The following is a 22,589-nucleotide window of genomic DNA, read 5'->3' as shown; positions in this document are numbered from 1 at the left end:
AGGGAGAAGATACAGAGGCTGAAGTGAACAGGTGAGCTGACAGCATGTAACTGCCTACACAAAAACATAAATACATACATGCATACACACCTACTAACGAACAAACGAACAAACTAACTAACTAACTAACTAACTAACTAACTAACTAACTAACTAGATATCTAAGTTCAATAATGCAAGCTTCAACTTATTTGGAGAGGATTTGAAAAATGCAAAATCAAACTTTTTAAAGCTATTTAACTTGAAATACGAGTAGGTTTTGCAAAATAGATTTTGTATACTGCATTCTGATATTTGTGTGGTCTGTCATTGATTGCAACTGGGACTACAAACTGTAGATTGCTATGAAGAACATTTGAGCTGTAGAGAACAGGAGCAAAATATTTGCAAAATAAGTGAACATGTGCACTTTTTTCTTTTCTATTTTTTTTTTTGTTGCTATGGCGCCGTGAGAGTGGCAGCCAGTTGCAGCAGCTCCGATCTACTTTCTGTATTTTTACTTATTTACTTTGGTTTTTCTTCGATCTTTTTAACATCTTAATTTCACACAGCTGTACCACATTTGTGCAGGAAAAGTGGAGATGCAGATGGCGTTTTTGTTTGTCTGTTCCTTTGCTTTTTTTTTTGCAAGTTTTTGGGGTCCGCGTCTGGTGAGCCGTTGAGCCATTGAGCCATGGCTCCACTGTTTTTATACTCATGAACAGCTGAGCCAGGCCAAGCCACCATCGTGGGAGAGACCGGACATCCCCGATGTGCTGGAGGAAGAGGGGATGCAGGGCAGGAGTGAAGTGTCGGGAGAAGAGAAGACACTACAAGCCTTCTGTCGATCCATCATCATGGAAACGTGAGGTCTCTCCCTCACGGGTTGGAAGAGCTAACAGCTAACAGCTAACAGCGCTGACCCGGTTGCAGTGGGAGTATTGGGAGTGCAGCCTCATGTTGTTCACGGAGTCATGGCTGAACGAAGTCACTCCAGATTCGCTCGTCACTTTGGACGGATTTCACCTGGTCAGAGCGGACCCGCAGCTGGGGGAGAGTGGTAAGAAGAGAGGCGGGTACTCGCCATGTATGTGAATGAGAGATGGTGTAATGCTGAGAACGTTAGCGTTAAAGAGCAGCGCTACACGAAGGATGTTGAACTGCTGACAATTGGTTTGTGGCCATTTTACCTGCCGAGAGAGTTTTCGCACGTCCTGGTGATTGCAGTTTACATCCCCCCCCTTGACTGATGCTGCTGCAGCCTGTGAACTCATCCACAGTTCAGTGTCCCAGCTGCAAACATCACACCCTCAGTCTCTGATCATCATCTCAGGAGACTTTAATCATACATTGTTCTCTACCACTCCCCCCACATTCAGCCAGTATGTGGACTGCCCAACCGGAGATGGTGGGGCTTTGGCCTTGTTTTTTGGGGCCGCAGGATGCATATTACTTAATTATTGTTATTTTCTTGTACTTTCTTTCTATATTTTTGGATGCTGCTGTGGTGTGTAAATTTCCCAAGTCTGGGTTAAATAAAGTATATTCTATTCTAATAGAACATTATATTTGTAGAAGGTGCTTAAAACATCCTCTGTGCAAGTGACTCGCTAGCTTATCCACCAGGCTAAAAACACACTTGAAGTAAGACAGCAATAATTAGGGACTCCAGAATTGCTGATTCCCTGCAGATCCAGATGTTTGATGACACGCTTAAAATTCTAATAAAACAACAAAAACAACAAGAATCTAAAAACTGTATCATAAACTCACGTTTAAAACTGGCTTTAAATGCCAACTTTGACAAAGCCTTTGGCAGATAAACACAGTGCAGCCGCATGCATAATGTCTGTTTTTATGTTGGTTTTATTTTCGTTTCACATCCTGCCAAGCATCAGGACTTATTAGATTACTGATGTGAGCAGCTTGCAACTGATTCTCTGATACCTTGCTAATGGTTACTTGCAGCATTGTGCTTTGGAGCTGTTCTTATTGAAGCACTTGTGTTGTACTTGAAGACTGGATTGAAGTTCCTGCATTGCACCAGGCACCTCATTGAAACTATCTTGTTTGGTGACATTAGGAATGGAGGTGTTGGTTTGTTTGTGTTTGTTTGGTCAGAAGTTTGTCAGCGCAAACTGTAAACAAACTGTAGCGTTGGAACACAAACAGGAAGCGTTGATCTGTCCTCATGTAACAGAAGTTCTGCAACAAACTGAGCTTACAGAGCAGACTTTAATTTTTACATTTTTATTCTGTCTGTGGCAGTGATTTGGTGAGTTTTTGCTGCAACCTTTGTTGTCTGTTGCTTTGTGGCCACTAACATTGCAGGCTAAACCTGTCCGCTTCCTACACTGTGAAATGATGTGGTCAGTGCTCAGCTCTGTGTCTCAAAGTCGTGATCTAATTAAGATTTAAAGGGATCCCATTAGCTCCAAATTAGCTTTATGAGTCAGATTAAGGTGGATTAACTTTATAAGGTAAAATCAAGATGGGCTACACATTTCAAGTGACTGTCAGCGCACACTGAGGCTGTTAAGGTTGGATAAAGGAAAGAAAATCGATGAGGTTAATTGATGATTCTAAATTGTGCGTAGGTGTGAATGTGAGTGTTCTTGGTTGTCTGTCTCTCTATGCAGCCCTATGATAGACTGGTGTCCAGGCCCTCGAAAAACTACAGAGGATAAAGTGATGTATAGATAATGGATGGATGGTATTTCTGTACTGACCGTTTCAAAAATCAGCTCATACAGAAATACTTTATTTCTGTCATCAACATCTGTCAATAATTTTTATCTGCCTGCTGTGGATTTCAAGATGAGACAAAATTAACTGAAGATGAGTCTAATGATTCCAAAGCCTCCAAGATATGACACTTGATGAAGAAATGTCTCCAAGTAGTCTCATGGGATCTCTATAATATCATTTGTTTTTGTCAAAGACTTATATGTTTATAGGGACCATTTTTTAAAATGTTAAAAATCCTAGGTTTCTACACCTGATGATGACATTTACGCCAGCAGTGCTGTACATTAAAGCTCCACTCACCAGTACTTAGCACAGAGCTCGTAGGAGGCAGCGTGGTAGAGCAGCAGGGTGTTGATGTGGTCATCCAGGGTCCACACTGCTTCCTCTCCCCAAAAACTGAAGCTGGTTGCCATGGCTATAATAGAAGATGGCAGGCTGTAGGACTCCAGCCTTTGAACTGCCTGAAGACGAAGACAGTCGATCACAAGCACAGCTGGACCATTGGAGAACCACAGCTGTTAAACACATGGGCAGGGACAAGAATGACAAAGTGAAGACAGAGTGGCAATTCAGGGTCCTAAATGTAAATGGGTTTGGCTGACGGGTCCATGCTGTCCGTTTATTTGACTTTCTTAAAGACATCTCAATTATGACTTTATATTCAATATTAACAGATTTCTAACAGATGATCTGCTTACCTGAGAGCCACTGCTGACCAGAGCCATGCTCCTGACTGGGTAGGGTCTCTGTCTGGGATCTGAGTCCTTCAGACCAAACACTGTCTTGTTAAAGGTGTGTGAACACAGGTAGGTCTCCCCATCCAGAGGCAGGTCTTCCACCACACTGTACACTGCCACCAGGCCATCAGACATCCCCGCAAACACTTTGGCCAGGCTCTGTAGCAGGTGAGGAACAGGAATCTTTTTACATTTTAATCATCACCTTACATTTGGGGTTTTGTGCTCTATTGGCTTTAACATTGTTTTAATGGAGTTTTACTCTTCATGAGTGTGACATTGTTCTTACACAACAAGAACTGGGGCTGTATTCAGAACATCCACGACCAGAAAGTAGCTCCTGACTGGCTGAGTCAGGAGAAGCTACTAACAACAAGCACAAATGTTTGTACAAAATTCACAGTCCTTGTTTAATGTCAAAACAAGTTGTGACAAGTTGGAAATGAAGGTCTTTTTAGAATTAAATGCCATGTTTTTGGTTTTCTGCTGAGTTGCCATGGAGTGGTATGTTCACAAACTTACATTGTCAGGAAAATAAACAGCAATAACTTTATGTGTGACAACCAGGAAAAATACACAAGGAACTGGTTTAAAAAACAAATGAATAAATCACCTTCAAATCCACGATTTCAGATTAAATCACAGATTCCAAAAAAAAAATACAATGCAAATGAGTTTTTAGGTTTGAAGTCTATTTTTCTTTGTTTTGTGCACACAGCAACAGACTTAGTGTTTCTCGGAGCACCTCCAAAGTGCAGGTGACCAATGCTCAGCACTAACTGTATGCTGTCTTTGTCGTCACATGGACGTAGCACAAGTGCATATCCAAGAGCATGTGATAAGGTGATAGAAGGTGCTGATGAAAGAGGTGAAGAAGGTAAAAGTCATAGGTGGGTGACATCACAGGATAGTGAATGGCTAAAAGCTGTCTGCATCAGCTCAACTCACAGTCTACCGCTTTGCTCATTTTTGGATGAGCTGGGAGTCATTAAGAGTCAGGTACTGACAAGATGCTGAAGACAGGAGCCGCCACACTGAGCTAAAACAGCTCTTATGGAAACCAACAGATGATGTCACAGAGGGTTTGTCCGTCTTTATATACAGTCAGTGGTGTAGGTATTGTGTAAAGCCAAATAAAAAGTATACAAACAAGTATACAACCGAAGTGAGTAAACACCTGTGCAATATCACTAAATGTCAAAACTATAACACCTCACAGCATTTCAGTTACTTCTAAGTTAAACAATAGGACATCTGTTCATATGCAAAATTAAAAAGTAGTAGTTTTGATTGATTATATTAAGATTACAAGCCCACAGTAGAAACTCTAAAGTCAGTGAACCTTTCCTTACTGTGAGTCAAATCTGTTTGTTTTTTTTGTTTTTTTTCAATAATGTGTGTTATTGTTCTTTGTCCACCTTATTTATTTAAGATGGACTGAATCAGCATGGAGACTGATGATATTCTACAGAGACATTTTTTTCAGCTGGAGGGGCTGTGTTGCTCTGCCTTTCTCTTTAAAATACCCCAGAGACATTCTACTGGATTTAAGTCAGATGACAGACTTGGCCAGGTCATAGTTTTTACTTTTTACTTCTTTAGAAATTCTTGTGTGGTTTTGGCAGTGTGCTTTTGATGTTATCTTGCTGGGAAATTTCTCTTTTGCCAAGACTATTAGTCTGCAGTCTGTTAGTCATCTTGTGAACCAGTACTTTGATATGTCCACAGCCATTCATCGTATAGTCTGTAAATGTCATCTCCCCAACATCTTTTGCACTCAAGCACTCCCATTCCATCACACTCCTACCTCCGTGCGTCACTGTTGGGACTATGCATTCACTGTGTTCGTCCTGGTCAGGTTCATGCTGGATCTCTTCTGAGTTATCTTGATGGTCACATGACCAAAAATATGTGCTAACAATATTCATCAGTTTTCTTTTCGTGCTGTTTAAAAGAATTTCATCTTTAAGTTTTGTACTGAACAGCAAGTAAGGATGTTTTACTTGAATGCCATCCATAGAGGATGACATTATGCACTGTCCTCCACAATGTCTGAGCTGTAACAGACACTCTGATTTCCATTAATAACCCCTGTGCAAAGTCTGAATCACTTGTCTATATGTTTTTCAGAGCTAGATTGTGCAAGCAACGGACTGTCAGTGGGGTCATTTTAGGAGGACGAACACTGCAGCTCTGATTAGCGCTACTATTAGTGCTAGTATGGCTCCTTCTATACCTCCTGATCACTGCTGAAACTGTGGTACACTCATGTTTAGTTGATCACCCATCTTCCTATGTCCTTGTCCCTCATGAGTCTCACAATTGGATTTTTCAGTTCCTCTGGCAATTCTTTTCCATGCAAAGCCATGATACAGATGTGCAGGCAGATAGCCCATTGGCTCAAAACTTTAAGGTTTTAACATTTCTGTGATATTACACAGACGTGTACTCATTGCTGTTGTATACTGTAATTACTCTTTGTATAGTACTTGTGCTGTATTCTTTACCTGACAATTTTCAGTTCAGACTTGTATTGTGTTGGATGTGTCACAGAAATGTTCCTGATATGACCTGTAGACGTAGCTGTCACATAGCCTCTATGACTGTGGGTTTGATGCAGACTCAGACCAACATGTAATATTTGCATACTGATGTGCTCAAATCACAATAACAAATCCTGCACTCCTGGCTGTTGAGATGTGATAAATTGGCACTGTTAGTTCAAATACATGGGACAATTAGTCGATTCTGTGGCATCCCATTTTGTATACACAACATTAGGCCGAGCAAATAAAGGACTAATTAACAAAACATTACATATTTTCATGCACAAGATATCAATAATATTTATTCCAACATCTGTTGGGCTTAGGAAACTCAGACAGTTTTCAAATGTTAAAAATGAGATGATTTCTGGATCATGAACTCTGCTGCTGGCAGACATTCTCCGAGTCCTACAGTAATGCTACAGTGACAAACAACAAAGACATCCGTATACTGTAGACTTGTATGTGTATAACTGAGACATGAGCAGACCTGCTCTCTTGCTGGAACAGGGAACAGGCAGGTGATGATGGCTGGACAGGAGAACTGTTTCTGGGGTTTACTGAGCGGACACATGTCCTTCAGACTGTAGATGAACACCTCCTGCTCCTATAACACAAACACACAATCACACAAACAGTAATTCTGTTTACAATATTATCACATTCTCTCTGAGGATATATATTTAGTGTTTGTGGATGTTGACCTCTTCTTACTTTATGCCAACAATAGAGTGTAGTCTTTGGATGATTTGATATAATTTCCCTTTACCAAATCAATCTCAAACACCAGGTTGATGCACACTGCTGCTCCAGTCTGGGCTGTCTTAGCACCAGGACTCTCTTCTCTCCATTTCCCTCTCCCCCAAAGATTTTTCATGGGATTTTTATGTTACAAGAAGAAACTCTCAGAGGCGATTAGCTTCTGTAAAACACACACTCTCCTAAAGTCCGCCTCCAGCTCTTCTATCAATGTTTTCTAGCAGTTCAATTAGAAGAAAATAATCTTGATTGTTTCCATAGATTTTTCTTTACAGTTTTTAATTTCCCTGGAAAGCTGCATTAAAACAACAGGTATCCCAGGTTGCCCAGGAGGTCTGAACAGTGATGAAGCAGAATGGGATTTCAGATGGTGTTGGCTGGGTGGTGTGTACCTCAGTGGCCATCCACAGAGAGTTACCCATCTTCATTTGGCAGCTAATCCTGCTGCCTGGACAGGACATCCTCTCCACCTCCACCTGGCCTTTCTCCACATTCACCACACTGTAGTTCCTACACAACACACATTTAATTACTGAGACCTTTTTGTCTGAACCACTGAATTAGTAGTGACGGTAATAATAAAAAAAAAAAAGTAAAATATTTTGTCAAAAAAGTAAAGCCTCTTAAAAAAGTTTGGAAACGTTTGTTTCTTCCTTGTAAGGAGTGTAAACCAGCAAATAGAGTGGAAGGACAAAAGCAAGAGAGGAGGATGAGGGACAGAAAGAGAAGTGGGAGAGTTGGGGAGGGGAGGTAGCGTTGTCTTGACACAGGCAAAGAGTTAACAGAAGGAAAAAGTCTACAGGAGTCAGCTGTAATGATTAACACCACTAATACGAAAACTGCTTTCATTACACAGAAGTTAACCTGGAATCCAACTGCTCCACACAGAAAACAATAGCTATTGCATCAGGCATAAGTAAGTGAGGATTGTAAGATTTATACTGTACATCCACATATATTTGTGTGAAACTACTTCTGTGAGGGCAAAAAGGTAATGTTCTCATGTGGCAAGGTTTTTGACCAGTGACTCATTCTCCTCCCAGTTAAAAATCTGTAGCAAGAAGCTGTGCTCAGGGTAAACACTCAGAGACATATTGCTATGCTGCCTGGACTTAAGGACTTTAACATCTGTTTGAAAATGCAATATCATGCCATGCATATGAGACTTTGACCCTCATGAGCTTGACTCAATGTTATGCCCATATGATGTATTCATTAAAAAAGCTTAGCATTTCCTTTTCTTTAGTATCATACAAACATTGTTGTGGTTCGAAAAAAGACCTGCAACAACACTTATTTTCCATGGAAATCTTAGGAAATGCAACACCAATAAAACATTTCCTTATCATTATAGTTTTTCATAGATAATTAAGTAATTATGCATCAACTAAACTGCGCTAAATCATATTAAATATGGATTACACTATACATCTACATAAGTCTCATCTTGCATTAATGCCAAATAAAAGTTAGCTAGTAGAGAGGAGAGCTGCAACAAACCTGTCTTCCTTGTCTCCATCCCAGAACACAGCGCTGTATCCCTGCAGCTGGGACAGGAAGAGCTGCGAGTGGCTGTCACAGGGTAATAAATACCTGAGGCAGGGGAAGCTGGGCTCCTGCATCTGTCTAACACACTGCATTGCCACCGGCCTCTGCACACACACAGACAAAGACACACATACACACCATGAGGGGGCGCTATTTCAAACAAGCAAAATTAGTTTAAAAGGACATGGTAGACTCAGTCTACACGGTAGAGGATTTAAACTGTAAAAGCATCTTTGTGTATTAAAGCTACATATTTAGATTTTTTGAAGGGGAACTCCTCCTACCTTAAAATGACTTAGCTGTAACTGTGCGTTGTTGCTTCATCTAGAATGTGTGGATCTACGTGCTCCTAGCCTCTCTCTACATCCATCCTGCCCCACTCACTTTATCCAAGCTCGCTCGCTCATCTGTGACTTTGCTCAGACTCTGTTAAGCTACTCCAGCAACACAGTGACAAGTTGTATTACTGTTCAGCCATTATAATGATTCAGACATGCTTGATTAAGCCAGACACTGGTTCTGAAAAAGAATAATGATACAAATAGCCCACAGACTGTCATTGGTACACTGCAGTTCTGTCACAGTTTTTGACAGATAACTCATTCTGCAGCTTTTAGAAAGCCCATATAAATTCTGTATCAAAACTTACAGCTTGGTTGGGAATGCTGTGCCCTGACATTTTAGCATTTTGTTGTGCAGTGTTGACAAAATGCACAGGCTGTTGTGATTAATATTCCAATAAAAACCCATGTAAAATTACTGTGACAAGTGAAAAATCCCAGCCCACAGTTCTCTGGCAGACTACATCATGTTGTGCTCGAGGATTTCCCTATACTTTTACTCCATTCATTTAACCATCTACGTTTCCAAGCCTTCAAGGGCCTACTGCCGAGAAACATTCCCACATCATGATGCTGCCACCACCATGCTTCACAGTGTGGGATGGTGTGTTTGTGATGATGTGCAGCCGTCGGTGTCAGTCAAACATAGTGTCTGATATGATTATTCAGCTTATTCCAGCTGATTTTAGTGTCTCCCACATATCATCTGGTGAACTTTAGTTAGCTCTAGTGAGCTTGTTGTCAACAGTTTTCAACTCTGTGTTTGCCACACCCCCATAAAGCTTTGACAAATGATAAACAGGCAACAGTTGCTCTATGTACAGTCTCTCCCATTTTCTGCTGCGAAAGAATAACTCCTTCAGAGAAGTCACAGGTGTCTTGTATCCTCCCTCACTAGTCTCTTTATTGCTTCCTCACTCTGTTTTTGAGGACGGGTTGCTCTAGGCACATTTATGCCACAATTCTTCCACTTTTTAATGATGAATTTAACTGTACTATGATATTCAGTGACTTGGAAATGTTCTTGTATCCCTCCCATGATTTGGTAGTAACACACACAGAGTTGCTTGGAGTGTTGTTTAGTCTTTACCGTGTAGTTATAGTCAGGGGTACTGATTCTCTGGTAACTGGACCTTCCAGATCCAGTTGTCTTTATACCACAATCACTAGAGACACATTCACTACACTCAGATGATCTCCATTTCACTAAATTGTGCGACTTCTAGCATCAGTTTTGAATGAATGAAGTCACGTCAAAAGTGGGTCAATACTTATGTTTTGTGACCCCTTTAAATATGCTAAATGTTGTGTTAAGATTGCTTCCTTCTCACAATTTGCCCTCTAAATGCACAATTTTTACATCAAAATGAAGGTAATTTGATCTTCTTTAAGCAAGTTACTCACATTGAGATATGACTTACATTTTTTTAAAAGTGTGCTCACCTCCTTGGACAAAAACTGTGTGTGTCATGATACCTGCCATTGTGTTACCAGGATGCATTGAGGTACGTTAGACTGTCAAAATAAAATCTCAAAGACGGTCAAAGCTCACCGGGCCTACTTCTTACTGTCTTGTTCTCACTCACACATATTGATAGACAAACCATCTACAGCTTATGGGTCATAGGTTCACCTTCAAAGTCAGTCTATCTCCTACAAAAATAGGCAAACAAGGAAACTTGTAGTTTCACTGCTGAGTTGTGTGATCAAGCAGAAGTGCTCACCTTCTCTGGCTTGGTGTCCCAGCATTCAGTCAGCAGGCTGTGCAGATTGTAGAACTGAACCTCCTCTGGACTCCCCAGTATTGGCCGAATGCCTTTGGAGAGCTTCTTTGCTATTTGAAACTGGTGAGATCCCAGTGCTGGCCTCTGGCCAGACAGCAGTTCATACATCACCATACCATAGGAGAACATGTCCACCTTCAAGTGGTGATGAGAGAAAAAAACATGGAGCATAAAGGTCAGCATTACATCTGAGGCATTTTATAATCACCTCCAGAGAGCTCTGAGTACGCTGTTGTTGTATAAAATATAGCCTTAGATTTTAATGAGTGTGTGGTGGTAGGCTATCTATTACATGTCAGTAGATGAAATGGATAGTAAGGCAAAGATACAACTGCAATTGTCCCTGTGGTGCATTTGCAGCAAACATGCATTAAGAAGTGTTTCTATTGCAGGAACATTTAGTGGGTAATAGGAGGGAAGGAAGAACTCAAGGTAGCTACATTGCATAACTGCTGCAGCTGCACACGTCTGTGTGGTCACAAACATTCTCAATCCTGTTTCCACCACCAAATGCACATGACAAATTATTCTAGCGGTGCCCCCAGACAAAGCACTGGTCACTGACAAGAACTTTACTTAACCTCCACTGACATTTTCCATATCGCTTACTAGCTTCATCCACTGGTGCATAAAGCCTCAGCATCCCAGCACTGTTCCAGATATTCTTGGAAATATACCTCATAGGCCTGTCAACCGTTAACATGTTCCAGAAACATTAATAATCTATTAATTATTCAGAAAACTGCACTAATATTATCTTGAATACTTTTAAAATGGCACACTCATATGTGGTAAAAAGAGGTGGCCCATACTTTCTCATCATACACGATGCCTGGTCGGATCTCAGGAGCCTGGTAACCTGGTGTGCCCTCAACTCCCAATGCCCCCTCATGAAAAGATTGTCGAGAAATGCCGTAGTCAGACAGTTTAATGTTGAGTGGATTCTGCACCTGAAAAAAGACACACAAATGAGTAAATAAACTGAATAAACAAACTGAATTAGATGATAGAAAACAGTTCACCCATCTGTTTCTTTATATAGAAAAAAAATACTTTAATTCCATTTTTTATTTATTTATTTTTTAATTGCCCAAAATGCATAGAAACAAGATTTTATTGTCCCTGACAGCATTTGATATGCAAACAGGTTATTTAAGAAATATACAGGGATATTTTCAATAAAGTGAAACCAACAAATTTCAACAACCAACAGTTTGCTTCCTCATTGTGATTGCCATACGAACCTCCAGGGACCACACCAGGATGTTGTCAGATTTGAGGTCACAGAAAATGATGCTCTTTTTGTGAAGGTATGCCAGTCCTGCTGCAATCTGATAGGCCACTTTGAAGGTTAGCATGTGACCAAGGGGCATGTACTTGGAGCCTAGAGAAACAAAACATAATTTAAAGTGCCACTAATGAAGAAACAGGTTTTCAAAAGGCATTACCTTTAAGTGGGAAATCATAAGATAAAATCTCTGGACTTGCTTTTGCTTTTGTGCTTCTCCTCCAGCACAGTGTTGAGGCTACCCAGAGGGGCTAACTGCAGGGCGAAGCACAGTGGATGAATGCTGATGCCCACCAGAGAGACAATGCAGGGATGCTGCAGAGAGTGCAACATACTGGCCTCCTGGCGAAATTCAGAGAAGCTTCGACAGGCATTTGCAGACTGCAGATGTTTCATCATGGTGTCTAAAGCAATGAAAATAGGAACAAGAGGGTGCAGCAAAGTTAAAAAAGGAATGCTAGTTCTAGTATTTTCCTCGTTCTATATTTCCTCTTAAGTTTCTTCTTCGACCTACTGTATATCCTTTATGTTACTCAACAGAAAAATACAGTACTGCAGTAGAGAGCGAAGCCTGCAGCTACTCTATATTTAATTGTCACGATGCTGAAGCTTCCCCTTACTAAAGTGAAATGTCTGAAGCAGATTTGTGGCAAAGACATTAGTTGTCATATGTGATCTTAAGTCTGCTAATGCTGGCCACTACTGCAAAAGTCCCAGCAATATTCTGGCAATAATAAGAAATTTGTCACTACTGGCGGTTTGCTGCCACAGTTTGCTAGTCGTGCTAAACTTCTAGGAACATAAATGTCAGTTTAGGTTTGCTGCTAGCAACACTTCTTGCAATCAGAAGGTAAACTGGGTGGACCTCTGCCTCCTGATATCGAGGTCAGGCTTTGCTGGAACTCATTTCCATTTCCTTTAGTATCACAACATGACCAACTCTCATACATTTCTTATAATCCCTTTTCAGACACCATGTTGTGCTGAACTTACAAATGTAGGAAGTCGCCCTTTTTTTTTCTTTAACCTGATTCAACAGCTGTAGCAACACGATCAATATGATCTTCAATCTGAGAGGGAGACTGTGTGCAGTTTACCTACATGGCAGCAGGTCACTTCATTGATTATTTCAATTTTTTGATATGTCATTGTGAGCCTTTGTGGCCAAATTAAACTAAATGCTTTTCTACACAGTTCAAGATTCACAGCTTCTGCAGTCAAATCACTGGGTTGAACTCAGGATGAATCCAGCACCATTAGAGCGGTCGATACATTTTTATTTTTTTTTTTGTAATTACTATTTCTCTGAACAGTTTTTCAGGATTTTTTTTAGTGTATCAGTACATAGAGACTTTAGTTTTTCTGCTTAAATAAAATTATATTTGCAGTTGTGGGACAACTGGCAGTATAAATGCATCCCATCACTTAAGGAAGTCAAAGATAATTAGATTTAATTTGAGACATTTGACTATGAAATGGCACTAATACAATGGAGCTGAATGGAATTTAGTTTGTGGTAGAACAAAAAAAAAGAAAGAAATGTACAACTACTTTCTACTGAAGAAACTGTCTCCGTGTTTCTACTGTCTGGTCTAAAAGTCCTAACCTCAGTGGAAAAGAGATTCCTCTCCTCACAAACCCCTTGTTATATTACTTGCCAAATGGCTTTTTACAACTACCTACAGTCAAATGTTTCTACATAGCTGAACATACAAGATTCCCTGTCTTCTCCCCAAGCTCACCGTGTGAATTTTTAAGGTGCATCCAAATAATTTTTCACTTTTCCACACTCTGACTGAGGTGAGCTCACACTACAATGCTTAAAAACTAAATAAACACTATCAGACAAAGGTAGACTAAACACAGTAGGGCAAAAGGAAGAAAGGGTAAGATTTGGCTCTACTTAAACTTTTAATAATTCGATTAAATATGCCCAGACCAGTATTGGGACCAAAGTTCAAAACTGATCTGATGGGACACATTTAGATGTGCACCAAATACCAAAAATAATGCCCATACATCAAGTGGCTTTTTAAATGCATATCACTAAATAAGTATAAAGTTATGCTGATGGTACAAGTTGGTAAGTCGCAGGCTAACAAATGTCATTAGAATTAATCTCTTTAGGATCTTGAATAACTGTGGCTAACCACATGGAAATCCTTACAATATTTCTTAAGCTACTGCACTGTGCAACATAAATGTCAATCTTATGGTAAAGCAAGAGAAAAAACAACAGTCCATTAATGCCAGTAGCATTCATCTTAAAATGTCATGACTATCCATCCTGTAAGTCAGTGGTAGACCATCTGCCTGAAAATGCCATGCCTAGAACTGCACCACTAGCATGGTTAAAAAAAAAGAGACTTCCAAAAGTGTGCAATTGAAATGCATCTCTGATTATTCAGTGTAGATATATAAAGCCTCTGCAGCGCCTAATAAAGATGATACAGATGGTTGTAATTCATCAGTGCGTATATGATATTAAATTATTGGTAGTGAACACATTGTTTTGACAGCCTGATCACAGATCTACATCCACTGTGAAAAAAAAAAGAGAGTTAACCAGGCAATGATATGAGAGATTTAGGAATTAGACTGAAATAGGGCAGGTATTGACCTTTGGTAAAAAGCACACACTCACTAGACTCCTAACTCTGACACTGAGTAGGGTTATGTTTATTGTAAATTCAATTACACTCTACTTATGTCCTGTGGAAAATGGTTTTCCTGATTCCCTGAACAAAAGTAGTAGCAACATGAATATTTCAATTAAAGGCAGTAATGATGGCTTTCATTGCACGGTCTATATTTTAATGCCTCTACAGCTTTTTCATACTGACAAGTTTAATTCTTGTATTCAGTACTGACTCCATACAGTAAAGTTTTATATCAGCAGCTTTCAAAATATTAGCATCAGCTTTCATAAACCCATTAAACTATTTTGTTAATAGCCATACACGACACCATACACACATCATTAAAAGAAAATACCCTCTGTACCTGTGTCACTTCTGACAGTCTGCTGCTGACTCTTCTTAAAGTGGAAGCGTTTGACAGCCACTGGCTCATCTTTATATCGGGCTCGGTAGATAATGGTCCCACTGCCACCCTGGCCGAGGACTTCATTCTCCTCCTCAGAGTACTCCAGCTGGGTCTTCTCCAGAAACAGCCTGACCACACACACACACACACACACGCACAAACACGCACACTCATGGTTATCATTTAGTCCAGTGTATACAACACTGACATTTTGGGTATCTTGGTGTTTAGTCTTACTTAAAGTCAGGTCAGTAAACGTTTTCACAGGGGAAACAAAGCAAACAGGTTTCATTTACACATTGCATCTTATCTGCTTTAAATGTAGACAAAGAAAGCAAGACGCCATAGTTGGATTTGGAGATCATTTCTGCAAAATGCACTGACAGTGTGTCCCTGGCTTTTCTCTGTACTGGATGCATTTATTAACACAGCAACAAGTGTAATGTTTTTTCCAAAATGCCAATGTTATTCTCATTTCTACAGACTGATGGGTCAAGAAACACAAGCAGTTGGTTAAACAGATTAGAAGCAACCTCCCAAGTCAGCCAAACTGAATTAGAAGAGAAAATAATGAAATGCTAAAATATATCCAATTTGTTGCAACCATAAATCACACTGTAGAGACACACTTTCACCTTTAATTTTAAAATAGTGCAATTGTGTGCAATTTTCTTATGCAAGGAAGATGATCAACACTTCAGATGTGCTTACTTTCACTTTGTCTCCAAATAAAGTCTGTTTTCAGCCTACAACAACTAATAGTTTATCCAGGCTTTACTGACTGCTTCAGAACACATTTATAAACTTGATTTCCAAGTGTTAGAGAAATGAGCTGAAAGTACGAATGCTACCACTGCTACTGCAGTATGTGAACCCATTAGAAGTTCTTTTTGTCTGTATAAATACAACCTAAAACATCATTAGAGTTTCACAAGTCCCAAAAGTAGACAAACCGAATCCAATTAATCAAATGGGAAAAACTATAATACGCAGCCATTTATTTATAGAAAAAATAATCCAGTATTACATATATGTGAGCAGCTTTCAGAATCCCTTTGAGCAGCAATAACTTCAACTCAACATTTCTGCAAACTGTTGATGCTACACATTGACCTGAGGGAATCTATTCCTCTGTACAGAACATCTTTAACTCCAGATTGCTGGTGGGCTTGGATCAGAAAGTTGGTGGGCTTATTCAGATGAACTGTACACTTAAGGCCCTTCCAAACCATTTCTATCAGATTAAGGTCAAGACTTTGACTTGGTCATTACAAAATCCATCCATCCATTATCTATACACCGTTCAATCCTCACTAGGGTGGGAGGGGGGTGCGGGTGGCTGGAGCCTATCCCAGCAGCCAACTTAGGGTGAAAGCACGAAGGCAGGGGACACCCTGGACAGGTCACCAGTCTATCACAGGGCTACACTTAGAGACAGACAACCAAGCACACTCACATTCAAGCTATGGACAATTTAGAATCACCAATTAACCTCAACATGTTTTTAGATTTGTGGGAGGAAGCCGGAGAACCCAGAGAGAACCCACGCTGCACGGGTAGAACATGCAAACTACACGCAGAAAGATCCCGGTGCCCCACCAGGACATGAACCGGCGACCTTCTTGCTGAGGCAACAGTGCTACCAACTGCGCCACCTTGCAGCCCTCATTACAAAATGTTTCCTTTGTTCTTCTTTAACCATTAGATTCAGGTCATAGGCCGATATCCTGACATTTTCTTGTAGAGTATCCTTGTATACTTAGAATTGATTGTTTTATCAACAAAAGCCGTTTTGGCCCAGATGAAATAAAAATGCACAAACCATGATACTACCACTATGTTTCATAGATGGGATAAGGTTCTTATCCTGGAAAGCAGTGTTTGCCTTTCCCATTCATACAGCTTCCAATTTAAACCAAAAAAGGTGTATTGTAGTCTTGGTTCAACAAAACACTTTTCCATTAGCCTACTGGATTGTTCAAGTGATCTTTAGCAAACTGTAGATCGAAAGCACTAAGCCATAGCTTTCTCCTTGCAACTCTGCCATGCACTTCAACAATGTTGTAATTGTGGCTGCACGCAATCTGAACACTGACTAAACAGTAGCCCTTCCAGTTGTCATTAGGTTCAGTGACACTTATTCAGTCAGTTAAAATGTGAGGTGTTTAAAACTTCAAAACATTAGTATTCACCAAACAGGACAAACCCTTATACTCAGTCTGTTGGCTACATCTATAAATATCTCAACATCTGTCAACACATGCACCACGACAATTCAGATTATCCGGAATCCGAAACTCAGCATTAACCATGTTGGTCACATTTGAGAAACTTTTGCTCCAGTTACCCTACAGGTTGGCTGTGGAACTGCATTCCTTGCCCACCTAGAGTATCCCTAACATTCCTCTATCATCCTATGCTCACAGGCCTTTACTGTGCTGCTTTAAACAGAGGGACAACATCAAACAATCAAAGTGCCACAGGATAACCTGTATCCATATTTGCCATGATGAATCTTCATTAAAATAAGTTATACATCACTATTAATAATACCAAAATTTCCCTCTAGGATTAATAAAGTCAGTCTAAGTCAGTCTAAGTCAGTCTAAGTCTACGTCTATAAGTGTAGTTATTGCAATAACAGGCTTAAGGGGCACTGTATTCTGTAATCCCAATCCTTTATCAAAATCATTGTTTAAAGAATTCTTTTTTATCAGAAGTGGCTTAAATTAAGTCTTGATCTCTGAATGGTGACACAGTTTAACATTAAAGACCTTGTTAACATGTCCAACAAGGCCTTTTATGTGCTAGCAGACACACCATGTGCAAAATAAGCAGTCAATGCTACGGCTAAGCATTTCTGTCTCCACCTTACAGTATAAAAATTTACTTGGAACCCTTAAAGTAAATGCTCAAACCATTAGTGCCTCAAACCATGAGTGAAGTAAACAGTACATGCCTGAGCGTTACCACCTTGGAAGTACATTATACTGATGACAATTTCAAAAACACAGATTCAAACTCAATGCAACAAAACTGAATGCATCTGTGACCACTGGTACACAAGTTAGAAAACCTGTGATCACTAAAACAAAACTATATAGACCAATTCAATTAAATTTTATTTTATTTGTATAGTTTAGTTTACAACATGTGTCATCACATAGCGCTCAATGTGGTAAGGTATAAACCTTACGAATTTAAACAGAGAACCCAACAATCCAAAGTTGCCTTTCGCCCTCTAAGCAAGCGGTTGGCAATGGTGGGAAGGGGGAAAAACTCTATGACCTCCACTTAGCCAACTTGCCAGAACATGGTTAGAAATGAGCTGCGAACACCAGAACTTTTTTAGTTTGGAACCTACGGATTACATGTCTGCATCAGGGCACCACATCAAAAAGAACTGCCAGAACAGACTTCACAAATATTCAAAAGGATATAGGAACATCAGTGACCAACTAATATTCTAATCAGAACCGCACTAGCCGTCTTCCAAAAACTATGCCAGACTGCTTTACAAACAGACGGCCAAGTACTTCAGACTTGGCTCAGATGTTTTCAGTGGAATTCAGAGTTTCTATGACAGCTTAGACAGCACGAAGGACATTGCATAACAACAACCTCTGTGGATGTCATCCAAGAAAAAAAATCTTGTGTTCTGCAGCACAAAATTGCCAGCGTAAACTCTGCTTAAACCATGACAAGAAACCTGATAAATATTGGGAGCAGATTATTTTGCCAGATGAGACCAAGATCAATTTGTTGACCCAGATGAGGTCCAGCATGTTTAGTGTGAATCTGGCCAGTACTATTAGTACATTGTTACAGCAGTGAAGTACAGAGGTGGGAGTATGATGACATGGAGCTGCACTAGTGTAAATGGTGTTGGAGAGTCTGTGGATACATCAAAATGCTGGCTCACAAGAAGACTTCCCATCTGCAGGAACTTGGAAGAAAAGGAATATTCCCGCATGATAATTATCCAAAGCACACTGCCAAAACCACACAAGAGTTTCTAACGAAGAAAAGAGGAAAAACAATGGCCTGGCCAAGTACGTTGCCTGACTTGAATTGCACAGAGGTGTACTCCCATCTGTTGACTGTATAAAAGATGGATGTAGTGACCATGACATCACACACTAGATTCTGGGCTGGCGTTTTGAAGCCTGCAGTTTGTAATTTGGACATCAACTTCTTGCTCTTCTGAAATCAGACGTAACAAGCAGGGTGTGGATCTGTCTGAGAACTCCAAAACTCTAAGTAAACACACTCTGTAGCGACCTGTCAATCACAAGGTAGCCCCACCCTAAAACATACCCTGCTGTATCATCTATTTTACTGGAAATGGGGACATAATTTACCAAATGAACATCCTGCTGATGTTCAGACAGATTTAAAACTAGAAATTAGAGACCTTGAACTCGTCAGGACAATGTTTACTGAGGTAAACAGATCAAGAGAGAAGTAGGATCATTTTCTCATAGACCTCCATACAATTAGACTTCTTTTTGTAACCAGAGCCTTCGTCACCTTCTGGCTGTGAGAAAAAAAAGCAGGAGTGAGGCATTGGCTTCACATTTCAGATTCGGCGGCTACATCTATCTTTTACAGCGCCCTCCATAATTATTGGCACCCCTGGTTAAGATGTGTTAAAAGACTTAAAATAAATTCAATTTTTATTGCAGAAGCATACTCTCACACTGAAAATTGTAGAAAAATGTAACCTTCCACTCAACTCAAATGTATTGTTGGGAAAAAGGGGGTTGTACAAAGTATTAACATCAAGGGTGCTAATAATTGTGGCACAAATGATTTGATGTAAAATAATTATTTTTTAATGTGGGATTTTTTTAACACTGAATAAATGCACTTGAATTAAAGGTTGAATTTTCCTCTTTTTTTTCATTGTGGTCCTATATTATTTAGAGAAAAAAAAAGAATTTACTGGAAGCTAAAGACCACATCTTAACCAGGGGTGCCAATAATTATGGAGGGTGCTGTATATACAGTGTATGAATGGCACATGTGTTTATACCAACATCCATCTTCATTCATTAAGACATTTAGTAGAACACATTTACAGTTGCAAACGAACAAATATTTAGAGGAGCTGTTTAGCTGTTGCACCAAACATTTCCACGGTCCTGCACAGAGATACGCTTGCACAACCGACCGCTGGCCCAACAACCCAACATACACAGTCCTGGAGTAGTTCATGGACTGTGTATGTGTGAGTGTGTGTCTGTTTATGTATGTGTGTAGGACACAGAGACAGACTGAATGCTCATTCCATAGACTGCATATCCATCCATCTGTTATCTATACACCGCTAAATCCTCACTAGGTAGACTGTAAACAAACACTACAAATTATTCCAACAGAAAAGGAGTGGCAATATTCTTGAGCCCTTACAGCACTAAAACTGATGCTGTCACTGTCAGCAAATCTGCTGAAACTCAGAAAACTGCAGACATGTTGCTGACTGGCACTGTACACTTGTCTCATGTTGTGAGGACACCAATCTATTTACACAGTCAAATTCTGGAGACCCATATTCCTTCTAGAGACATAAAGACCCATAATGCAAATCATGAACCTTTAGAGTGAAGATTTGGCTTTTAAGTGAGGTTGACATTCTGGTAAGGGTTAGCAGTACTTTTTCAGCATCACTCAGCAAAAATTCCACACTGACCTGATGGATGGATGATGACAATTCCATGTCTGCCAGTAAAGGAAAATATGAAAGTCCCTCTAAAGAATATTTCAATTAAAGACAAAATAGTGCAAACATATTTTTTTGTTGTTTAATTCTGTACATATTCCACAAAGTCTGGAGATTACTGATGCCAAAACATCCCTTAGGAAAGTGCCATTAAAAGTGACTTCTTGCTGGGGCAGCAGTTAAAAATCCAACTCGTAGTAGCAACAGAGCAGATATCGATTTTATGGCACAGAATACACAGTGATTTTCAGAAAATGAATCTGATTCTAAAGAATACAGAATTGCCCACCCTGTAAGTTTACTGGACTGGTGCCATATGTTCTTTTATGTATAAAACCCTGGAAATCTGAATCCATGTTTCTGAGACTGTCATCGGTACTGACAAGGTGGTAACACTATTAACTATTTACTGTTTATTTTGTTCATGGTTTGAGCATTTACTATAGGGTTCTGAGTAATACATTTTTAAAATTTTAAAATTTTTTACAATTATTTATTTATTTATTCATTTATTTTTACCAGTTTTTACACATCCTTCTCAAAATTGTTCATAAACAAAGCTTAACTCTAACTTTGTTGTGGCTCTGTCCCACCCTGCAACAGATCTGAGATAATATTGCTGACTATCACTGTTATTGTTGGTAGCGGTTATCACAGGCTAATAGCCAGATCTAGTAGAATCAAGTGTAACTGTTAAACTAAACTAGAACTATCCTTTGACAAGTTTGGTGGACTGTGCCTGGGAGAGGTAGGTGCTCTCTGTGTGCTTTCAATGGATGGATGGATGGATGGATGGATGGATGGAAATATGAGAGTTTACCGTGCTGGGAAGTCCGTCATGAAGAATTCTGGAACCAGCTCTTGGAGGAGAACTGGCTGATCAGGGTGTTTAGGACAGATGATGTGCTCCTTCTCCATGGCAGCTAGCACACAGTCCTCCATGTTGAAGTAATGAATCTCTGCTCCTCCTCCGTTACCTTCTCCATGTCCTTCCCTCTCTCTGACCTGCTTGGTTAGGAGCTTGACCTGCTTTTGTCGGTCCAGTGAGGAACAGACTGAACAGGGCGCATACTGCTCTATAAGCAGATTCCCGTCACTCTCAGTGGCTGTCAAAGCTATAGGAGAAAAAAGAAAAAAAAGATAAAGACATGTACATAATTAGTTGTTTATCTGAGGCCTCAACATTGGACCTTGCTGCAAAAGAAGGTATGTCTCAGGTATGTGTAGTATTTTGTTGTGAGTGAGAAACTTTTCTATCAGGGCCCAAGCAAGAACTTATATCCTTCTTGAAACTGCTGTTTATTATTATTATTATTATCAGTGAACGTTGCAAGAACTGTGTTGCTTTTGTGAGGGGCCGAGGCAGAGAAAGCAGCAGGAACCCTACTGTCTTTGTTAAGACGAATATTTTTAATTCCAACTATAAAACGTTATCTGGAGACTCTCTGGAAGGTAGCACAAAGGTAAAAGTTTTATAGAACACAACAGGGCTTGAAAAGATTGCAATGGAAAAAAATGGCCCACATCTACCATAAGAGGGTGCTATCTCAAACATGAAGTAATTCAACTAAATACACATTTAAATGTTTTATGCATGTTACTTAAATGGTGCTTACTCTGCTGACATAGGCTGTTCTCATTTCCAAAAATAGTTTTTTCGCTAAACATGCAACACATACTTTTCAGAACTAGTCTGTGATTGCTTCATTCAGAGTAACACGTTTTGTGTCAACACGTTTTGTAGAATTTCCCGTCAATAATTATGAAGCACATTTTTGATTTTGTACATCACTTGCTGGCAACATGACTTTGCTTTTGGATAGCAAAGTGTCATTTTTCAATAAAACTATGTAACTCATTCAAACAACCTAAACTAAATAAGATTTTACACAATTATCAATTATCAGTGCGTGATTCAATATACACCATTTTGTGAAGGCACCTCTAGAGGATGCTGCAAAACAGTTTTCATTAAACACATATTTATGGACATTTTCTAATTTCATCACACACATTGTAGTCACTGGTGAATAACTTGCCATAATCAGTTGGTTTGTTTGTGCTACTGATCCAAACTAATGTGTTAAAACAT

The 22,589-nt window shown here is 39.7% G+C and overlaps 1 protein-coding gene across 1 annotated transcript in view; it reads right to left on the bottom strand.

Annotated features, from left to right (window-relative positions):
* lrrk1 (leucine-rich repeat kinase 1) overlaps nucleotides 1-22,589 on the bottom strand; it is an 85,260-nt gene that overhangs the window by 11,259 nt on the left and 51,412 nt on the right. The window contains exons 25-35 of the mRNA XM_008282150.1: nucleotides 21,318-21,612; nucleotides 14,734-14,903; nucleotides 11,931-12,134; nucleotides 11,687-11,826; nucleotides 11,255-11,392; nucleotides 10,383-10,577; nucleotides 8,270-8,421; nucleotides 7,162-7,279; nucleotides 6,501-6,617; nucleotides 3,426-3,623; nucleotides 3,028-3,242 (exon numbers count right to left, since the gene is read on the bottom strand). Coding sequence (XP_008280372.1) covers nucleotides 3,028-3,242; nucleotides 3,426-3,623; nucleotides 6,501-6,617; nucleotides 7,162-7,279; nucleotides 8,270-8,421; nucleotides 10,383-10,577; nucleotides 11,255-11,392; nucleotides 11,687-11,826; nucleotides 11,931-12,134; nucleotides 14,734-14,903; nucleotides 21,318-21,612 — 1,942 coding nt within the window. The remainder of the gene's footprint in view (nucleotides 1-3,027; nucleotides 3,243-3,425; nucleotides 3,624-6,500; nucleotides 6,618-7,161; nucleotides 7,280-8,269; nucleotides 8,422-10,382; nucleotides 10,578-11,254; nucleotides 11,393-11,686; nucleotides 11,827-11,930; nucleotides 12,135-14,733; nucleotides 14,904-21,317; nucleotides 21,613-22,589) is intronic.

Source organism: Stegastes partitus, unplaced genomic scaffold (genome assembly GCF_000690725.1).
Source record: "Stegastes partitus isolate 25-593 unplaced genomic scaffold, Stegastes_partitus-1.0.2 Scaffold260, whole genome shotgun sequence".
Classification (NCBI taxonomy): domain Eukaryota; kingdom Metazoa; phylum Chordata; class Actinopteri; family Pomacentridae; genus Stegastes; species Stegastes partitus.
The sequence above is the reverse complement of the archived record's forward strand: the minus strand, read 5'-3'. Positions and strand labels throughout refer to the sequence as shown.